Raw genomic sequence first — 21,468 nt, 5'->3', positions numbered from 1 at the left:
GTCGGAGTGCTGAAGTGAAAGAAATGAGCTTGGCTTACCGTTTCAGCCAATACATTATAGTTTGGGTCGTGGCGTAAGCACGAGTACTCAGCCACATATGCGTGATTGGGGAGAGCGGTCTATCCAGCTAAGTAATCTACCAATTGAAATTCGGTGATCATTTGCCCGGAGGGGAACAGAATTCCTGGTCCGTAATCATGCAGTGACCTGCGCAAAGTTTCAGCAGCCGTGGCTTGTGAGCAGATGTGAGGACTCGTTCCCAGTGCCCGGTGATTTGCAACTAGTGTTCAGCCAAATGTGACTAGGCTGAACTTGCATCAGCTGAGCCGTTAGACTACATCAGCCTGGTAGGGCTGGAACGTCACAAAAAGCCTGGCCCAGTTACTTTAGCGGGCGGTTTGAGGCTTCTTGTATGACTCAGATTCGTTGTTCTTGCTCTTGTAAAGACGTGTTCAGGAAATGCGGTGCCTTTGTGTGGGCAGTGACCGCGATAGCACACATTCTAGGCGCCGGGACTGTCGCGATGAGCTCTTGGACAACACTACGCTGCCTTCTGAGTAACATTCCTAGACAGGGCAACCGTGAAGTACAGTCTTTGGCAGACAGAATGTCTCCATAGTTACCGGTGCCATACGCCGAAATGGGACTGAAGCCACCAGATTTTGCTTTTCGCCGACAGGCTGAACTATTCGGTATTAGCCCAGTACGCTGTTTTCAATCGTGTTGAAGAATCATATTTAGTGTCCTTCAAAGATCTCGGCAAGTCCGATAATTCTGCCACAGGACTTTTTAACATGAGCATTGGATACTAGGAACATTGGACATGCACGAAGTACAGGCGGACGAGTGGGGAGAGACAATGCGCCTCCCTGCTTTAGCGGACCCTCCAATTATATGCTCAAGAAACAATTGCTCGCCTAATGTTGCAATTTAATGCTGAGATGCTGCGCTGAAGAGAGACGCTTGAGGTTCCCTCGATCATACTGAGACCGAAGAATATCAAGACTACATTCTGAGCTAGCCACCGCCTACCCCGTCACTATAGATGATCGGAAGCTGATAGTCTCACAAGAATTTCATGAAATGATAGAGTGTATTTTCCCGCCATCATTTAGTGATGCCAAATGAAGATTTCACGGTATTCAGACCAGATGGCTGGATGCATCACTTGCATGTCCAGTTCGCCAAGACAACTTCACCCTGAGCTTGGCATCTCCCCGATGCAAATTGAAAGTAGACGTGCAGCGGCGGTTAGTCTTAGCATCGCGTAGCTGGCGTATGATTTCCTATGTACCTTCGAGTCTGGTAGCCGGATAGAAAGTCCTAGACCTGCTATGGCTGTGGCGAGGGACCTCGATGAAATCCTAGCATATGGCACCTACGGAATGTGCCGAGAGAGTAATTGAGCAAGCGTTCTGCAATGAGGAAAAGAGTCCAACTTTGGCTCATTTGAGCTAACTGATAGTTCCTCGCATTTATTCACGCATCCATAGTGCATCCGCCAGCCGTAAATCCGGTCCCTGAAAATCATTTTTTGTACATGCACAAGATTATGAAGTGTGCCAGTAACCTGGTCTGGGGTTTCACTTACACCAGCACGCACGAAACTGATGGCTTAAACTTGGAATGATTTCAAAATGGTGTAAAATGATTCAACAGTGGCTGGAAATCTGTTCGAATGAGAGACTATATAAAGCTACACATATGCATGATTACTGATTGTTTGGGACGCCTGGTTATTGGTACAATTCTGTATAAACGCGAGTTTCACCTTATTGCAAGCTTTTAATATGTGTACCAGGCTGTTGCGAGTATCTGTTACCATCCATTCTTCGCCGACGGTAAAACTTGCCAAAGACCCCGGTTGTGGTTTGTGTTTCGCACTCGAGTCTCGGTAGGGCGGTTCCTCGAAGAGTCTTACTGTCTCTCTTCCATACAGGTCCCTAGACATGGGTATGGACACAGCATGTAAGATTGTTGACTAAACAAAAAGAAATAATCTTCGGAATTTGTGCTCCATGGTGTGAAAAACTGCTTGAATCAATAGGGGCTGCCCAATCAGCTGTTGTGCGTGGTATCAGGCTCTGTGCAACATTATTTCGACTAGCCGCTGGCAGGATCGATTAAATTTAAGTTGTCGTGAGAAATTGCACGTGCCACCGTAAGGTGATATATCATAAAGTTTAAACCGGTGTGAGAATAATTGTAGGGCAGAGAACATAACGGATCAGACAACTGGATTGCGGCATTGCTTCGTCAACGAAGTCCGTAGGGCTGTCCGCGACGGTAGGCGGCCGAGTTGATTACAGGCTATCCAAATGCGTTCCACCGGGATACATTAGATGAACCCAAAACAATTGTAGACCTAAATAATAGTCTCGCCTTGTCAACCCAGAAGGGAAACATACCAAAGTCTTAGAGCCCTCATCATCTTGATGATTATGTCGCGAAGTAGAGCCAGCATGGAAATTGATCGTCTTCCGTAAGAATCGACACACACTTCGAGATGACACTTACGGATGTATAAGCAGGGAAGCCAGCAGTGCCTCTGACGTCGACGTCTTGAGCATTCGAGTGCATCACTCATCTCCGACTCCAACAACGGTAATTGCTGTTCCCGATAAAGAGCGACAGTCTGTAGATTCATCTGAGAGTTCATCCATACTGTGTTGCAGCGAATGTAGCAACATACATGACTTCTTCGCGATTGGTTCACAGTTCATTGGCAGGTGCCAAAAGTGATGGCGCTGGAACACGGGACCAAAGGCTTTTCGATAGAACACTCGCCCGAAGGGAGATAACATTGTCAGTAGGCAGGGACACTATCAGGAGGGGTTGATGATTCCAAATGCGGGCTTTACGACCAACTAGGAAAGTGGCAAATGTCTTACGGCGCATGATACGAAAACACAATATGCAAATGGTATCTCAATTATGTCATTAATCGTAGCTGTGGTTTCGCGTAAGTTCCGGTTGCCATGCATTCGAGTATCTCCCCAGATTTTATCAAGTCTTTTTCTTCTTGCTCGTGACAGCGCTGATCATGTTAGCTAAACCCCTCCGATCTCCGGCAATAGCCGCCCAGCTTTTGTCTACTGGCAGAGATGGGACTCTTGTTGGCCCTGGAAGGTCAGAGGCATCTGTTCCTGCCTGACTCTGATTATCATGGAGCAGGTCGAGCTCGGCAAGATCAGTGCCAACGGACCCCGCCTCAGATTCTGCATTGACCACATGGCGAGGGGCCTCCAAGCCTCTTGGAAAGTATGAAGATAGTGGAGGCAATTTGGCAGTGGCATCTGGGGCAGCGGATCCATCAGGCTGGGCATCAGGCCGAGCTAGAATATTGGAAGAGCTTGGACTGGGGTTTGGTGAGAGGCCACTCCCCGTGGTGCGTCGACTACTTCGGCTGAACAGGGATGAGGCTATGCTGGTTGTTGTCGTATCGGTGAGATTGGTATCCCGCGGAGTACTTGGAGTGCTAGATCTTATCGGCGTTGATGGTTTGACGGGTTGTGGTAGCCGAGACGCAGAAGTACTGGTACGGAGCAGACCACTGCCGGCCAAGGAGTCTGTAGACTTTCGAAGATCCGACGTAGGTCCTTTGCCAGTGTTGGATGTGGGTGATCTTAGCAAGGGGGGATTATTGACCGAAGGCGTGGTCACTGGCTTGCTGGGTTGCTGTGACGGTGATTTGGCCGGCTGCCTAGTGGTCTTCATCATGAGGCCGCCACTAGCACTTCGCTCCGGGGCCGTGACGCTTGAGCGGTGCCGGCGATGCTGCTCTGGGCCCCAAAGCTGAGCTTCTAGCTGCCTGCGGTGCTTCTGCTCTTCCTCTAATTGTTTTAACAGTCTCTCGCGGTCTTTGGCATGCTTCTCTCGTTCATTTCGGATTCGCAAGTCATACATGTCGTCTCGATCTTTGTAGACTTGAAGCTGTCTGCCGATACGCTCATTCTCCTCTGCTAGGCGATCACGCTCCATGGAAGCCTGGGCATATTCTCTGTCCAGTAGCTGTACCAGGACCCTGGCTGGACGCTTGCAGCAGCTGTTGTGGTAGATTTGTTCGAGTCCACCAAGACGGACAAGTTCTGCATTGACTTTGGCAGTATCGGGACGTTTTGACTTATCCAGCGATGTCATACACCGAATGAGCCCGACGACATGTTTAGGCGCAAACGTATTTGCTTTGTCGTCGGCAAACTCTTGGGTAGCAAGAGCAAGCTTCTGTAAGTCTTCAAGATATGCATCTAATTGACGGAGCTTGATCTGCCAGTCGACCTGCTTCAGTATGTCGAATAGATGAGCTTGCCGTGCGCCATAGATGATTGCACTGATGTTCAGGAATATCAAACCCAGTGAGTATACGTCAGCTGCCTGCATCGACCAGCCCTGATCGCTGGGAAATCGCTCAGGCGCGAACCATTTCTTGGTACCAATCTCAAGGAATGTGTTCGTCTGTTCTTGGTCTGACACGTCTCTGGATATGCCGAAATCTGCAAGATGAACTCGTCCGGGACTAACGAGGATATTTTCCGGTTTAAGATCTAGGTGCCGAATGTTCTGGTCATGGCAATAACCAATAGCGTCGGTCAGGCAACCCATTATGCGCTGCAAGTAGCTCAGAGGGCAATGATCACTGCTGTCGCGGCTGGGGTTGGTGATAGCGTAGACGTTGTCAATGGCAGCCGTGTTGGTCAAGTCCAGGTCTTGCAGCCTTTCTAGAATGTCCTCACGGTCTCCCCCGTCGAACCGAAGATCGTCAAGGTCTTTCAGAAGGTCGGCCAAATCGCGAGTCGCCGCTGGCCACAACAGCAGGTAAAGCTCTTTCGGGTGGTAGCCATACGTCCCAATCAACCTCACAATGTGGTCATGGCACAATTGCTCCAGAATGTCTGCCTCTTCCCTTAACTCCTCAATCACGCCCCGGAGTCGTTTCCTGGCTAGCTCGACCGATCTGTTCTTGTGGGTGTACTTTAACTTTTCGACTTCGCCTTGGCCGCCGCGGCCTAGGGGTTGTATGACGGCTGCCCTTAGCTTGCTGTGCAGCTTCTTCGCTTGGGCATATTCGGTTGTGTGCTTTCCACTGTAAAGTATAAGTGAGTTGCGAGGTCAAAACAGAGAAGATCGGATTGGAGTTACGCACTAGCCAGACCAGTCGCCATCCAGCTTTGCCCACGAGTCCAAGGCTTGACGCTCAACGGTCTCTCGCTGCACCCGTTCGAGTCGGTCGACCCGCGTGGTGGGCAGGACGGTTTGCCAACCGTTCACGGCGTCACCCATTGCGGTAGCTTGGGGGTAGCTCTAATTACCGTTGAAATGGCCCACGCATCATCGCCATCCCGTAGTGTGCAGTATCAGATCAACACATGGTCGTTGCGCAGTGTTTGGTGTCAGAGCGGAGGAGGAAATCTCAAATTTGAATTCTACCCTCCAAAGGTGTGGTGCACCGCCCATGTGCGATCGGCGTGAGATTGCGGCTGAGCTCGCGGTTGGTTCAAAGATACAGGCCGTGACCAGGTACAGCTCTAACAGCTATGAATGCGCCGAGCGGCGCCTAGGTTGGTTCCAAAACCAGAATAAGAAGCTGATGTGGAGGGGCCTCATATTGCTATAGTTATCGATATTCGCATGCAAATCTCTCACGATTACCCACGTCGAACGTGGAATTACTGGAATCATTTCATCATCTCAGTAGTACAGTACGGACTGTAACCGACAACTCGGCCCCAACAGGGTGCCTGTAGCGGGGTAAATTCGGATCTCACGCTAATGTGTATCCTACTACTTGAAGCGGATACTCTGGAGTCGATTTCGTGTACATGCAGTCTATCACTGTTGTGGGCGGGTTGGATATCCTGTCAAGCAAGTCGAAGAAGGGTCCGGCTATACGATAAGTATCTCCATATAAAATGCAGGTATTTATCGGGAAATTTTGCACCCTCCAATTGTCGTTCTCTGCGATCTTTGTCATGTCTCCCACGTTGCTTGACATTTCTGATTTTATAGATATTAACCCGCCATTTTCTTCTATGGCGTATCCGACAGGAGCGCATGAGGCCAGGGCCTTTTAAAGCTCTCCTTCTTGAGTAATTTCCCGTTGTAGTACCCAAATCCAGTGGTATGGAAGTACCAACATCGATAATGTTCCTCGCAGTGCCGGCACCACTGCGATTGGCTTTCAGCAGTGTGCTATGGATATGGGAGTCGAGCCACAAGCCAAAGTAGCCGATGATCTAAAATATTTCTAGGTAAAGTCCGGTAATGGCTATCATACCTGCGAAGCCCCATACATAGCCAGATTTGCTGGTGCAGGTCATATTTTCGGTTCTTCGCCAGTCCTGCTCTAGAGATGCACCATCGTAACAGATACGGCACTTGAGGCCACTGAGTGACATGACTTTAGAACATTTGTGAGGGAAACTGGCGAACGATGCGTCAACCGTGATGACGGTGTCGTTCAGCCATATACTGGAGTCGTACGGAATTGTCGTCCACAAGACGTCTCCAGATCACTGTCACGGCAGTGCATTAGGTTTACAGAAGGTCCGGTGAGACACCGAACAGTGTCCGCTATATAATTCCATCTTGTCCCTCTTCCATGAAAGGGGACAAGATTAAGTCTCTTAATGAATTGAAACCTACGTTTGGACTTCTGATTATACCTAACCTCACAACCCCTTTGACTATCACCCTGGGTCCCAAGACATATTCCGGTCCAGCTCAAGGTGTGCCCGAGCCAACGACATGCCGTCCACTTCTGCACCAACTGCGGGCGTTATCTTCATTATGTAAATGAACTCTCCCCCCGAAACCATGCGGAAACCATTGACAGTAACGTATAGTATAGTGTCAGCTTCTAAGGGAAGTTTCAAATTTTGGTGTGCCAGTATGTTCAGCGTCGAGTTGTCTAAGTAGGACTACGCTCCTCCATAATTGATATTTGTATAGAAGCTGTTGGTTATAGATTTGGTGAATGTATCTGCCAACTGATTAACTATTCGTTTAAGGCAACCTAGGAACTGCGCTTGATGTACAGGCATATATGTTAGAAGGGCCCGTAATCTTGGCTCCCTAACGATCCGGACTGTGAGCGCCCATCCCAGACGTTGAATAACTCCCCGAAACTGGTTCCCTCAGTAATCATAGACTCAGCATTCCCAATAAGCCGACGATCATCAACTACGTAGCATAGCCTTAGATTCTGAGCCTCTATAGTCGGATAAGATTGATCCGGCATCCGATAAGGTGAGAGAGTTAGACTGAGATAACCAGTGGCAGCACTCCAAACCGCCGGGAAAAGGAGCGTGTAGGCGATGGCAAATATCAGGAAAGTAGCAGTGAGACCAGGGCGAAGTGTTGATGTGCAGCTCAGTAACTTCGACGAATACCAGAGAGATGGGAGCGAGATTTTCGCGAAGAGGATGTTTATCTGAAACTCGTACGGTATCGCGAAGATCTCCATAATTAGGGTGAGACAACTCGCCGCGATCTCGTAAAGGACCCAACCATGGAGTAAACGTCCGCCTTGTCCGAGTATTGTTTTCCATGCAAGGTCGAGAGCCTTTGCCTGTGTGAAAGATAGGATTCGTGAAACCTGGAGGTTTATACAGAAAACCCTCTCGAGCAGACCAATGATTTGGGCAGTGCAATCTGGATCCACGAGATACGATCCAGATTCTTTCGTCTCTGTGGCCCAATAGCCCAACACAAGAGAACAAGGATGACCACAACCATGAAATTTGCCCAATGAGAGACATAGATAGACTTCGTCGTGTACCCCTTCAGAGTAGCGGGGGGCAACCGACATTATCATCTGCAACCTCTTTATTGTTACAAGGAAGAGCATCGAATGCTAATGATGCTTTGGGAATGTTTGTGAGTCTCTTGAGGCGCCTCTTTAATATCGCTTGCTGTGTTCTGGCTGATAATGGAGACTGAAGAGGAAGAACGACTAGGACTAAGACCTCCATGGTCGAGGGGTTGCCGGTTGATATTAGCCGTCTGCGGTTCTTGCTGCCCACCAACTGAATGATGAGCTACTGTACCTGGGGTATCGATAGTATCCAAGTCGACTACTACGCTGAAGTCTCCATAATCCGGCGAAGAGAGAAACGGTGACATTTCGTATCCCGGATCATAAGAGCAAACGTATTTCCTTCACGTCTTGACGGGTGAGACCGATAGGGTGCAGCTGGAGGAGGAGAGTGTGTGCAATACACGACAAATGCTTCCAAACCCAAGAAGGCTGTGCTGCACATATTATTCTTATTACGTCATGCTCTGCTAATAATCAGCGGCTGGGTATTTTACGCAACTGAGCATGCGACAGTAATGCGGTCGTGGAGTACAGCCATCTTGCCGTGGACATAAGGTAAGTTGCTGAATTAGAGTCAACCTAGATATTATATGTTGAGAATGTACGGTTGCCGATAAACATATGCCCCGCTGCTTAATCCTCTAAAAATATCCAACGGTTCGCCAACAGCCTGCATATTAGCTCGACGACGGATTGCTGTCGGAATATCGGCGAGACCTGCCATGACAGTGCGTAGCATAAGAGAGACTAGCTACCCGGTCGCCGGAAGGATGATAGTCAGACAGCCTGACGTTGGTAGACCACAACAGAGGAGATTGTGGGCCGAACGCGGTGTGGTACTTATAATAGCTACAAGACGAGAAACTTGTGGTCTAGATGGACTGCCGGCCATCGCAGTCTCAGCCGAGCCATTTGAACAACACGACAGAATGTCGCCAGCCTGCCAAGTCTTGGGAGTACTTTTGCAATCTCCCAGGATACAATGCTTTTTGACAGACCCTCGTGGCGCTAAACTTGCAGTCTACTTTCTTTTGGCACCGGCACAATGTGCCGTGGCCCAGCGACTCGACGGAGCCACACAACAAGCTGTTTTTCATCGCGACTCTGTGAGTGCTAAACTCATGGGCAGAAGTGCTCGGCAACACATACCACGTGCCATGCCGTGGCCATGGGCACCCAGACCCTTCTCTGGGCTGTCGCCATAGATGCACGAGCTTGATGAGCAGCAGCCCTGGTCCCGGGCCAGATCGACAGGAGGGCCGCGGAAGCTCGATCCCTGTCGCCGCTCAGCGACCCGGCCCCCATGCAGACCATGCTCCCAGCCAGCGAGCTGCGGGCCTGGCGGATGCTAGGATGGCAGCACTACCCGACCCTGGTTAGGTCGCTGCGCCAAGGCAGCGCCCACTCCGGCACTCTTCAGCAGCAGCACTGGGGCACCATGGGCACCTACCCATTTGCCCAGGCGACTCTAGCCGCCCGTCACCCACGGCCTCAGACGTGCCCCCATTAGTAATGGAACTAATAAACTTTAACCACGCCCTTCGTCAACGGCCTGCTTAGCAAAGGGCATTGCCATCCTGTCCTGCCTGCCGTCACGTACAGGCGCCCGGAGAAACGACGTGCGTGCTCATCGTGGTGCCGTATACTGTGCACACGGCATCCTCCAGCCCTGTGTACATTGAGTTCCCCGGCTTTCCCAGCACGGCGGGTCGTACCCTCCCAGCGCCGGAGGAGCCCACAGGCGCCGCGACTCCACGCACGGGACGCCGCGGAACCGGAAGGGTTCGACTCGCGGGACTGTGATATCTACCCCATGCACCGACCGTTTCGGTACCACGGTCTCTGCAGGTCACTGGTCAGGATAACGACGCTCATAGGAGCTTGTTGTGGTATTTCCTCCCCGGATCACGACGTGGCACACCAATGCGTGTCATGCATTCCGATCTGGCCATTCTGAGCGCCGCTCAGTATGAAGATGGTCGCCATAATTCTCGGGCCCGCGCCGGCGGATCGCAGAAGCACCTTCATTCTTCGGATCACCACCTTGACACCAAGAAGAGGCCAAGGACGGTTTCTGACCCCGAGAAGGATGAGCCCGAGGAAGAAAAGAAGCGGGCCAGGGGCCGTCCGAGGCTGAACCCGACGGATGCGACACCTCAAGAGGTTAGTGTTTTCCTCTGCATTCGATAGCACTCTTTCAAGATGTTAGTAGAAAGGGCGACGAGTTGGCGTTACATGCTTCGACGTTGAGTTGGTGGGCGGCCACGCCATAGATCCTCCGAGGGTTCGTGACGGTCGTCGTTGAAGCTGATCTAACATAACTATAGCGACGGCGAACTCAGATCCGGTTGGCGCAGAGGGCGTACCGCAACCGAAAGGAGAGTGCAATCAGCGATTTGGAAAAGAAGGTTGACGGACTCAAAGAAGTAAACGATCAGATGAGCCAAGCGTACCGGGACCTTTTCGATTTCGCCACTCGCAATGGTCTCCTCGAGAAGGCCCCTGAGTTTGGTGAGCGACTTGCGACGCTCGAGGCACTGGCCAAACAGTCTGGTGAGACTCTAATCAAATCTGATGGAGACTCTTCAGACGGTACGAGCCAGGGATCAAAGCTGGTTAAACGGAAGAGCAGTGGTGCATCGCCTCCCGACATCGCACTGCCTTCACCAGCACAACAACAACAACCACCCTCACAACAGCTCTGGGCTGGAGTCATGGTCAGTCATGAACCAGCAGTAGAAACCAATAACCACTTTCACCATCCCATATCCAATGTCGCGCCAGCTCACCCGGGGGTTCATGCAGGATATGAGATTATAGCCCAGCCAACACCCCAGAATGCGAGCTTCGCACCCAACATGACATTTTCCCAAGCTCATCTCTTCATGCCTTGGACATCAGTCCCGTCGCCTTTTAATTCGTTACCCAACCCACGCACCTACGCTTCTCAAGAACTTACATTCGGCCGGAGGTTACAGCGCACCGCACTTCAATGTGCAGCAAGCTTAATTTCCATGGAGCACCCACCCCCTGACAGAATGATGCGGGTATTCGGCTTTGCGCGGCTGTTCGAAACCTATGAACAGATCAAGGAGCGCACCCTGGCATGTGCCGGCGTCACTGCGCAGGAAAGTCTCTATAATCCGAAGTATCCGTTCCAAAGCCTTGGAGGCAACGGAACGCATTTTTCACATATGGGGCCGACGGATCTGAGGACTGCATCAATGGACTCGTCTTCCAGCCACGGAGGCCACATGAGCCCTAGGTCAGGACGGCCGAAGGACTCTGCACCCTTTTCGATTGGACCTTTCGACCTCCGGACTAACAAAATCCGAGATTCGCTTGTTGGTCTGGGGGGACAAATCAACCTTCCCGGCTTCGATGGTGTCTTCTGGGATGCGGATGAGGTAGAGTTCTACCTGCTTCATAATGGAGTGAACATCCCTCCATTGGTAGACCATTGTGTAGTCGAAATGGACGAGGGAACGTTCGCGGCCCCCCCACCTCCTCCACCGCCACCAAACAACCACCAGTCCGGCATGCAGGCGCCGATGTCATCAAATTCGGGCACAGCTTATACTGCGGCCGCAAACGTTGGTCTTGACTCAATACCTAGGACGCTTCGTACTAGCTCGACCGTAGTTACTTCAACTAGCAACTCGAGCCCCGGCTCACAAGGAGACAACGTCACAGTCACTTCAAGTGCCCCAGAGGAATCGTGGACCTCTCAACACCATTGCTCCCCCGATTTTCTACCGCAAGGGTACACCACCGTAAGAGGTACACCAGGTGTGTCCGCATTCGACAGCAGCGTCACTGGGGCCTTGTCCGACCCCTCACTCCTAGCCTATGCCGCGAGCGATCAACAGCAACAACAGCACCAACAGCAGCAGCAGCAGCAACAACACTTCCTACAGCCTCCAGTGTCACAGTTTCAGGGGCTGCCTCAAGCGCAGTCTTATGTACCGCGGAAGAGGGCGTGGAGGATCGATGTTGAGAAGTTTATTGCTGGTGAGTTTCGAGATTCATGTCCCGCCCAGGCATGTCGTCCTCGAAGAGCACGAGACTAACCGACGTACAGAATTAATATCCAAGGCAACGTGTCTCGGGAGAACACCCGGGTTCAGACCGAAAGACGTCGACCTGGCTTTCTGGGCTAGCGTGGTTGATGCCAACGCTATTTGAAAGAGCGTTGGCGTCATGACCCTGCTGGAGTTTATGTGATCAATGGGATGGGAAATTGCATGGCCAATAGGCATGGCGCAAGGGGCTGTAGATTTTTAGGAGGGCGGTTCTAACCAGCTATATTGCCAGGTGCATTCCATTTCATTGTGTACAAAGTACTGATATACGGCTAATTATATAGATTCATCAAACAACTACCCTGAGTGCCGTAACTGAACATGCCAAAACCAATCTTGTTCAACTGGGTTGAAGACTTGAGCATGTTGCTTTCGAATGTAGTATAAGTTATGTTATATGGGAATGTCTAGTTTATCTCCAGTGACATAGCGGTCGATTATCCACATATTTTCACATATCCACGTACGCCTCGGGAACAACTCGAAGGCGCATTGACGTACCTGGTATATCAGGAGGACGCCCGCTTCGCCGTCGCGCCGTCCGCAGTTCGTCCCTTGGGATTTCCAGCGCTACGCTCCTGTCTCTTGCCTCCGCGTGTTGTTTGTCTTTTCTCCGCCTCCGCCTGCCTGCGCCGCTCGAATTCGGCCTCACGGGCGGCCTTCCGCTCGGCCAGCCATTGCTGGCGGCGAAGATCCCGCGCCCGCTTCTCCTCCGCGACCACCTCGGCCCAGCCGTCGCCGTGCTCCGCGCGCATGCGCGCCTCCCAGCGGGCGCGGCGGCCGGCGCGGTCCTGCTCCCGCTCCCGCGCGGCCAGCGCCGTCTCGTCCGCGATGATCTTGCGCATAGCGTCGGCCCGGGCCACGGCGTCCTCGCGCTCCCGGGTCAGCCAGTCCATCGTCCACCGGATGCCGTGGACACGGAGGGAGTGCGCGTAAGTGGGCTGGGTGGCACCCTCTGAGCCGACCCAGGCCTCTACCTCGTCCGCGGCGCGCGCGAGGGCCGCTCCGTCGCCCACGACACGCCCCGCCTTGAGGCTAGGTCCCAGCACCTCGGCGTCCAGCAGATCCATGACGTGCTGCTCCCAGGCATCCTCCTCCTCGCACTCGGGCAGGCTCTCGTCGGTGAAGGCCTCGACATCGGTGAAGTGGCCCACGCGGCGGCGGATCCTCTGCGTCAGCACGCGGCTCAGCTCGGCCGGCTGCGGCTTGTTCAGGCGCAGAATCGGGAAGTCGGCCGCCATATCCAAGACGGGGATCTTGCGCTTGGCGCCGGGCGGCAGCTGGTCGCGGGGCCGGGGGCGTGCGGCGGCGGCGTAGCTGTGCTTGGGATTTGGGTTCTCGCGCGTGGGCTCAGGCGTCGTGCGGACCAGCAGGGGCACCGAGGACGCGTTCGGCGCGCTGCTCGGCCGCGGTGCCGGCTTGGGCGACTTCAGGGCCTTCATCTCGAGAATGTGCTTGCGCTTGGCCAGGCGGGCGCGCAAGAAGCCAAGTACGGACGCGTGCTCGGGGGTCGCAGGGTCGCGGGCGCGGCTCAGCGTGTCGAGCATGCGGTACCCGGCCGCCAGGGCTGGAAACACCAGGCGCGGGCTCGTGTCGGTCAGGTTGCGGGCGAAGGAGCGCCGGACCACGTGGGCGATGGGATTACGCGGGCCGGGCCATGCTGTCGCGAGGTCCGGCGGAAGGGGTACCTTCGGAGAGAGGGTGAGGAGGGCTCGGTAGAGCGCAAGACCTAAGGAGGTAGGCGTCAGTGTCCAGGGCTAGAGGTTGCCAGGCAGCTCATGAGAGCATGAGAGCTCTCAAGCTCTCAAGCTTTCGCGCGGACGAGAGAGGGAGTGCACGCTGGCTGGGGAGATTTACATGCTGTGCGGTGGCGCGAGTTCTGCGCAGGGATGAAGAAGCTACTTGACCTCCATTCGTACGGCATTGGGAGGAGAATTAGAGGTTGCTGATCACAGCTCAGGCTGGTTCAGGACGTGAACCGGATCTTGGAAGAAATGTTGATGCTTGAGGAATGGGCGTGCGGAATGCTTCCGCCCACGGTATTATGGTCACGTGGGGCGCATTTCCATCACCAGTTCAACAGGCGCACATTTGGGCGCAACCCATAGGATGGGAGGTAGAGGGACAAAAAGAAATCGAGATGTTTGCTTGTGCGTGACAGCCGCCAGTATAGATAAAAGACTAGGCACGGCGACTGTTTGGGGTGTTGTTGCATGTTTGTTTGTCTGCATAGCCCGCCCAGCACCTCTTCCCTTTATGTATGTATACTCCAGACACTATGCCCACTGCCCCATCCGTTTGCGCCAGCCCACCCAACAACGGATCGGCGGGGGTTTCATTGCTCCAGGGTTTGCTTGATGGTCGTTTACCATTCGTGTCGTCGTAGTGATGATGTAAGTAAGGCCCGCGTTCCCCTGGGGCTCCAGAATTTTCCTATCAGAGACCCAGATGGTGTCCTTCTCACTGGCCAGGGTAGACGGAGCCTTCTGGAGGCTGGGGCAGCTTCTTGCACTGGCTGCTGGCCATGTATCTCCGCAGCTCGATCAGAATCGTCTCCATGGTGTTCTCGCGCTTCCAGCTGGCCAGGCAGGGCAGTTGCGATGGGTCGACGACGCCGTTTCGCTGGTTGACGCAGGGTAGGTTGACCATGCTCACGAACTGGATCGTGGGGGGCTTGTCGGGGTACTGGTCGCCGCAGTGCATCTTGACCGAGTAAATACGATTCTCGTGGACGCTCTATACCCTTGCGATTAGCATCTTGCCGTCTTTGCGAAGGATGCTGCGCTGTCACACCGGCCAGCACGACTTACATGAGGGGGTCCAAGGATGGTGCCATTCCAGTCCGACATCAGGAGATCCTCGGGGTTGTCCAAGCCATAACTGCAGGCCTCTGCGAAAACGCATGTTAGCGTCGACTTTCATGGTTCTACAAAGCATACCGCGGCCATATGGAGCGACCTACCGGCACCCAGGCCCTTCTCGCCCTTCTCGAGCTCTTCCAGCAGGCGGAAGTTGCGGGGAACCTTGGCTCCCATCTTCGCTGGTATGGGAGGGAGAGGCCGAGCGGTGTAGTCCGTGTGGTGTTGTGATGCTGAAGACGCAGCAGAGTTGGCAAGAAAAGGGACTGGCGGGCGGAAATGCGGACACGATCGAACGTTGGAGCCGAACGGCGACTGATGGGAGGCAACGGGGGCCGGAGTGGGAGTGGGAAACGAAGTAGTTCGGCAGGGCTGTAGTGGTACAGGTAGGTAACTTGACTGGACTTGACCAAAGGCGCATCAGTGCTCAGCTGCTCTGGTCCAGAAGGAGGGGCACAGGGGCACCGCGCGCTGGGCCCCGGGCTGTTTGGCGGGGTTATGACGGCGTGCCGTCGCTGCTCCTGGGCCGCTATCTGTCAGGCCTGAGTCGCTAATGAACCACCCCTGTGCTGGAGAGGCCAGCCCTCCAGCGTGCCTGAAACGAAGCCTAGCCCCAAAAGATACTGGGCCCGACCCGACAAGGGGGGGCAGCCAAGGTCATTCGCCCACCGGCGCTGGTGTGGCTGTTACCTGGGCTTAGTCATCGGGGCCCCCCTAAGCCTCAGGGACTTATTGAATCTCATGAATCTGGCATCAAGCTCACCAACCGACACGTCTTGCAGAGCCGCCTTGCGCCAGACTTGCGCTCATTGCCGCGTGTTCACACTCCCTCGACCTCCGATGGATTCTTCCCAGACCGTCCGGCCAAGATGACAACACAGCTCCTGGCTTCCGAGCTCACAAACCTCATCCAGGAGAGCAAGCGCAAGCATAATGATCTCAGACAGGTACCTACACCTATACCTGACCCACCTCCCAACTGCAGCCGTCTCCCCTGTCAAGAGTCTGGCCGTGGTTGAACATACGCTCATACTCATCTCAGGCTGCTGAAAAGTCGCTCGAGGAGCTCAAGAGCCTCCGCGGTGCCAATGAAGCCCAGATAGCCGCCGGTAAACCACCCGTTTTGCTCCGTGACGCGTTCCCAGAGGTACATGGTCTCTAACCACCCCCATCGTAGAGCTCGCCCAACGCCTCAGCTTTGTCAACCCCTTTATCGTTGCCTGCGGTACCAAGAATGCCAAATTCACAGGAATTGCCATAGTCTGCCTTCAGCGCCTGATTATGGTCAGCGCCCTGCCCAGGTCCAAACTGAACCCTGTACTCGAGGCTTTGAGAGAGGCCACGTCGGCGGGCCTAGATGTTCAGCTCAAGATCCTGCAAGCTCTTCCCACCCTGCTGCAGAACTATGCTACCGACATCAAGGGGGACTTGCTGGTTACTGCCCTCAATATCTGCTTCATACTGCAGACAAGCAAGAACGGGATAGTCAGCAACACTTCTGCTGCCACCCTCCAGCAGCTGGTGGTGTCTGTCTTCGACAAGGTCGTGACTGAGGACAGAACCACCTCTGACACCGGCTGCGTCGGCGATGCCCCCACGCAAAATGGCAACATCAACCTGCGGTCGGCCGCCATGGACGCCTACCGCGTATTCCGGGATATCTGCCTGATGACCGAGAATCAGCGTCCAGAGTATCTCAGGTTTACTGGCTTGCAACAGACCTTTGGTCTCGAGCTGATAGAGTCTGTATTGACGAACCATGCCTCCATATTCTCGACCCACCCGGAACAAGCACATGTGCTGCGTACAAACGTCATGCCGTTCCTCGTCAGTGCACTGTCGGGCAAAACCAACTTTGCCACTTCCGTCCGGCTCGTTCGGATATTGTATACCCTCTTGAGGCGGCATCTCAATGTTTTGCTTGCTGAGGGTGGCGATGCCCTCGAGATCTTGACGCAGCTTCTGGATCAAGACACAGCCCTTTGGAGACGAGCTCTTTGCATGGAGGTTTTCAGGGGCATTTTTGCCGAGCCTGGGCTTCTTCGAAAGATTTATATGCTCTATGATGCAAAAGAAGGGCAAAAGGATGTCCTCAAAAGCCTGACTGCCACGTTCGTCCGTGTGAGCACCGAAAAACCAGTCATAATTGGACTCGGTCATCAGTCAACCATCCCCGTCGCCAACCCCTACGCCAATGTTGGCAGCTCGACGGATCAAGCAATGCTCGAAACCAGCGGCGTTACTGGCATTATCAGCAGTTCAGTCAGTGGCGAGGGCCACAACACCGGTATCAGTTCTCACTGGAGTTCTATGAGAGTCCCCTGCATAGACCAGCTAGACAAGACGGAGCCCCCGCCTATACCCGAGTCGTACATATATGCCCTTACCCTGTCTTGTATTACATCCTTGTCCGAGGGTCTGGCCAAGTTCATTCTTCCTCTGACTGTGCCTGGCGACAGCCGCGGCAGACGGAAGGCCACCAAGCAGTCAGATGCCGGCCGAGACTCCCCCGCTGCAATTCCTGAGGAGGGCATCGAGCCCAGCAAGACTGTGATAGATCGGGCAGGTACTGCGAATTCCCTCGAGAGATCCGGATCCTTCAAGAGAAATCCGGTTCCTGTAAACCCATTGACGCTGAAAGACCATCCGCTACATCAGGAGGTCAAAATATGCGCTCAGATCGTTGATGAATGTTGGCCAGCGATCCTCGCAACTTGCTCCACTTTCCTCTACGCCGCTTTGGACTCGGAGTATTATCACGGACTCGTGCGGGCATTTCAGAAGTTCGCTCATGTGGCAGGTCTGCTGCAGTTGGCTACACCTCGTGATGCCTTTCTTACTACACTTGGCAAGGCCGCTGTACCGCCCAACGTGTTCACGGCATGTCTCAATGCTGGCTCGTCGAAACCGACGCCTGCGACTCCAGCTGCAGATACACCCAGTAGCATATTAGGTAACGCCCGGGGCTTGTTGAGTGTCGACAACTTGGTTACTCCTGTTGGAGCTGCCGGAGAGCGACAGAGACAAGCATCTATAGACGCTACTACAGTGCCCCAGACCCTGAACACGCGTAACTTGCTCTGCTTACGTGCGCTTCTCAACCTTGGCATCGCCCTTGGGCCTACGCTGGCTTCGTCCTGGCGAATCGTACTGGAGACGCTTCAACAGGCTGATTTCGTTCTGTTTTCCACCGGCAAAGCGGCGGGAAGGACGCCTCTGGCTGGCAAGGGCGCAGATCAGAGAGCTGACAGCGAGGCCGCGTCGCTCATCGCAAATTTCGGGGTAGAGATCCGTGCTGTTGAGACGGCAGCGGCAAGGCTCTTCGAAAGCACTGTTGATTTCCCAAATGACGCATTTGGCGAAGTCGTTGAGGCCATCTGTACGCTTCTTGAGCGACACTTGGAGCAGCAGTCCGAACCCGAAAGTAGACCCCAATCATCTTCTTCACAAGCATTAACGCCCCCTATCCAGGGGCGGAGGACTCCCAGTGGTCAGCACCGTCGTCTTTTGAGCATTTCAACATCAGCTACGGGCGGCCCGAATCAAGAAGACCAGTTTGCGCTTGCAAAACTTGGCGACGTCGCAACTATCAATATTGAAAGGTTGCTCTCATACCCGCCTGATATTTCTGGCTGGTCAAGACTAACCTCGGAACTCATACGGACATTGACTTCTGCGTCAATGTCTGCCCAAGTTCGTGTCCGTGCTGCTGAGATCATAGTGCGTCTTGTCTTGGAATCTGCGAATACCGCTGCAAGCTTGGGCGATGAGTCTCGTAGCAAGGTCCAACTTCGGTTATTGGAGGCCCTGAGAGACGCACTGTCGCCACTGCAGCAAGAGAACCGGCCGTCATCTATCGCACATTATGCGATTGACATTGACATTCATAAAATCATCTTGGAGGGGCTTAAGAGCCTGCTTGATAATTGTGGAGAGACGCTGATCAGTGGCTGGGATATAGCCTTCGAAATCATTGGCAGTATCTTTGTGAAGAAGAGGTTCGCCAATGACAGCAATGCTCAGGATCCCACCAATCAGTCAACTGTAATCCTGACTCGATCCAGCAAGCTCATACGATCTTCCTTCAACTCGCTCCAGCTGATCAGCTCGGATTTCCTCTCGTCATTGCCGAATTCCTGCTTTCTCATCCTTGTCGATACCCTATATCAGTTCTGCTCGCAAGACGATGATCTGAATATCGCACTAACGGTATGATCCCTGATAGACTTTGGAAGTCAGCTACTGACTGACGCAGACTGTTACGTTTTACTGGGTGCTTTCAGACTTCCTATCAGGGAAAACTCAGTCGCTGCCAATAACAGACAGACTCATTGGGGATGCCGATGAGACCGCCTTGGCAGAAAAAGCGGCAGATTCACAGCATGCATCATCCGATGCTGCCCTCTGGATGCTGCTTCTCTTGAGGCTGACGAATGTGACGAGCGATGACAGGCTCGAATTGAGAAATAGTCAGTAAACTTGCACCGGATCAGAACCTGATTTGTACTCACAAGCTTGCAGGTGCCACTCATACCCTCTTGCGCATCTTCGATGCCTATGGAGATCGACTCAGCCCAGAGGCTTGGTCAATTTGCATTAAATCAGTCATATTCAAGCTCATGTCGTCCGTGGAAGAACAACTTCGCTCTGTTGGTCAGTCTGAAGCCAACGACAAGATCCGTGACGAGTGGCATGATACAGCCGTGGTTGTTCTGAATGGAATATCCGGGCTGCTCGCCAACTACCTAGACGTGCTCACCGTTCATCCTACATTCAATTCATATTGGCAGCAGCTTCTTGGCCACTTCGCCGCCCTCCTCGATTTTCAGGTTTTAGAGATCAATACAGCCACATTCAAGGCATTAACGCAGATTTTATCACAAAGCCAGAACGGAGCGAAGCAGAACTTCAACAAGACAACATTAGACTTGGCATGGGATCTGTGGTCTCGGGGTATCCCGATAGCCAGGAAGAAGGATGGCGAGAAGCCAACGGACAACCAAAACTGCCTCTTGGCCTACGTTGCAGCTCTTCGAGACGTTTATCGCCTTATCCAGGCAGATCTCACCGTTGACCGTGTGCGTCGGATGCTGACCCTTCTCCGGGAGGCGATACAGCAAGCCCTTCCCGGAGCCTTTGTGATCGACATTGACTATGTCACACCTCTCCAGGGTCAGGTATTAGACGTCCTGAAAATGCTCAGGACAGATCTACCAGGAGCCCCCTCTGCCATCATTGCTCAGGTATCTGAGTTCATCAGTATAGCCTTTGCAGAGGATAGGTATCAAGACAGGGAGCCAACAGATAAGCGCACATATGTGGCCATGTCCAAAGCCAGTATGGGAATTCTGCAAACTCTGATTGTTGAGCATGCAGCAGACCTTGATATTTACAGCGACGGCGCCTTCTTAGCTGCGTTGACCTCGTTGTCGAAGCCTATCGTGCTAAAATATCAGTTTCCAATCACCACTAAGTCGGTCAAACCATGGAAGCAGGCCACGACTTCAGCTCTTGCTATCCTCGAGGCAACACTGCACCACCTTCTCACACTTGACATTCCCCGGCCAATGCTGCAGGATATCTGGCAAATGATCGTAACCATTGCAAATGGTATCACGAATGCGAACTGCGATGCACCACCTGAGCGCATTCACCTGGCGGACGACCAAGCTTTTGATGTCAGCTCGTTCAATAAGCTTCGGGAACTCATCATTCCGGCTCTTGGATCAAACGTCGTTCCGGACAAGACACGGAAAGTTTTCGCAGAATCCCTCTTCCGAATGTCTATCATTCATACTCCGGCGCCTGCCGATACGTCCCTTATCCACGGTAATACTAACGGTACGGAAACGCACGGCCTCGCTTCACTCTACAAATCACGCCCAGGTCGTACCATCGATCCACCACCTGTCCTGCGTGAGAAGATAGCTTATGTATGTCTCGATGAGCTCTTCGCTCTCGTGGCTTCCCACGACGAGGCAAAGCCGCCCCAGATCACAATCCAGCCCCCCACACCACGCTTCCCTCCTCCCGGAACGCCCTCGGCAGCCAGTGGCCCCTCGGAGGCCCCGCACGCACTCCGTATACGTCTGGCTCGCGTGGTGGCACCATATCTTATACTGCGAGCTGCTCTGACACTGCGGGCCTACATCGCAGACCAGCCCCTGAGGGGTCGAATGCCGCAGCCGCTGAGCCAGCGAAAGGAGCTGGGACACATCCTTGAACGGGTGGTTGAGCTCCAGAGCGAGAGCGAAGCGATCCCAGACTGCACGAATGTCGAAAGTGAGACGAGAAAACACCTGATGCGCCTCTACCCGCTCGTCGTAAGCGCAGTGGCCGTTGCCGGCAGGAGCGGCGATGACGAGATGGGACGCCGGCTCGGCAAGTGCTTGGAGGTGGTGGGCGGCGAGCTCGGGATTTAAAGGAGTGACAAGAAAGGGGGTCGATATAGACGGTATGCTTAGACGGCTTCGGTCCGGAATTTATTGAAGTGCTGCTGCTATACCTGCATGACGTATGCTACCGTGTTAGCGATGGGCTGCTCGACCAGGGAGACTCGAAGGAGCAGTGTCAATCAATGTACGTCCAAGTGTTACAATTGCTTTCTGTGTTTTTTGTACTGTTTTTTTAAACTAGCCAGAATAGAGAAAAGGAGTTACCAACTTGCCGCTTCGCCGTCTTGAGTTGAGCTTTCTTTCGCTGAGTTTCGCCG

The 21,468-nt window shown here is 53.4% G+C and overlaps 5 protein-coding genes across 5 annotated transcripts; 2 read left to right on the top strand and 3 right to left on the bottom strand.

Annotated features, from left to right (window-relative positions):
• Window positions 1-3,006: 3,006 nt before the first annotated feature.
• On the bottom strand, window positions 3,007-5,280 carry JN550_007364 (uncharacterized protein; the record flags this gene model as incomplete). The annotated part of the gene is made up of 2 exons (XM_049319207.1): window positions 3,007-5,083; window positions 5,144-5,280. The coding sequence occupies 2 exons, from the start codon at window positions 5,278-5,280 to the stop codon at window positions 3,007-3,009; spliced, it is 2,214 nt and encodes a 737-aa protein (XP_049170646.1).
• Window positions 5,281-9,128: 3,848 nt separating this feature from the next.
• JN550_007363 (uncharacterized protein) lies at window positions 9,129-12,001 on the top strand (the record flags this gene model as incomplete). Its single annotated transcript, XM_049319206.1, has 5 exons — window positions 9,129-9,325; window positions 9,484-9,598; window positions 9,665-9,979; window positions 10,144-11,827; window positions 11,898-12,001. The coding sequence occupies 5 exons, from the start codon at window positions 9,129-9,131 to the stop codon at window positions 11,999-12,001; spliced, it is 2,415 nt and encodes an 804-aa protein (XP_049170645.1).
• A 406-nt stretch (window positions 12,002-12,407) lies between these two features.
• On the bottom strand, window positions 12,408-13,822 carry JN550_007362 (uncharacterized protein; the record flags this gene model as incomplete). Its single annotated transcript, XM_049319205.1, has 2 exons — window positions 12,408-13,627; window positions 13,756-13,822. 2 exons carry the CDS (start codon window positions 13,820-13,822, stop codon window positions 12,408-12,410), a joined length of 1,287 nt encoding a protein of 428 aa, XP_049170644.1.
• A 536-nt stretch (window positions 13,823-14,358) lies between these two features.
• On the bottom strand, window positions 14,359-14,933 carry JN550_007361 (uncharacterized protein; the record flags this gene model as incomplete). Its single annotated transcript, XM_049319202.1, has 3 exons — window positions 14,359-14,634; window positions 14,709-14,788; window positions 14,861-14,933. 3 exons carry the CDS (start codon window positions 14,931-14,933, stop codon window positions 14,359-14,361), a joined length of 429 nt encoding a protein of 142 aa, XP_049170643.1.
• A 692-nt stretch (window positions 14,934-15,625) lies between these two features.
• Window positions 15,626-21,178, top strand: JN550_007360 (uncharacterized protein; the record flags this gene model as incomplete). Its single annotated transcript, XM_049319201.1, has 5 exons — window positions 15,626-15,703; window positions 15,799-15,865; window positions 15,934-18,965; window positions 19,012-19,225; window positions 19,278-21,178. 5 exons carry the CDS (start codon window positions 15,626-15,628, stop codon window positions 21,176-21,178), a joined length of 5,292 nt encoding a protein of 1,763 aa, XP_049170642.1.
• Between the last annotated feature and the right edge of the window lie 290 nt (window positions 21,179-21,468).

The sequence above is a fragment of the Neoarthrinium moseri genome, assembly GCF_022829205.1.
Source record: "Neoarthrinium moseri strain CBS 164.80 chromosome Unknown scaffold28_Wmoseri_CBS_16480, whole genome shotgun sequence".
Lineage (NCBI taxonomy): Eukaryota > Fungi > Ascomycota > Sordariomycetes > Amphisphaeriales > Apiosporaceae > Neoarthrinium > Neoarthrinium moseri.
Note: the sequence above shows the minus strand (reverse complement) of the source record. Positions and strands in the feature narration are given on the sequence as shown.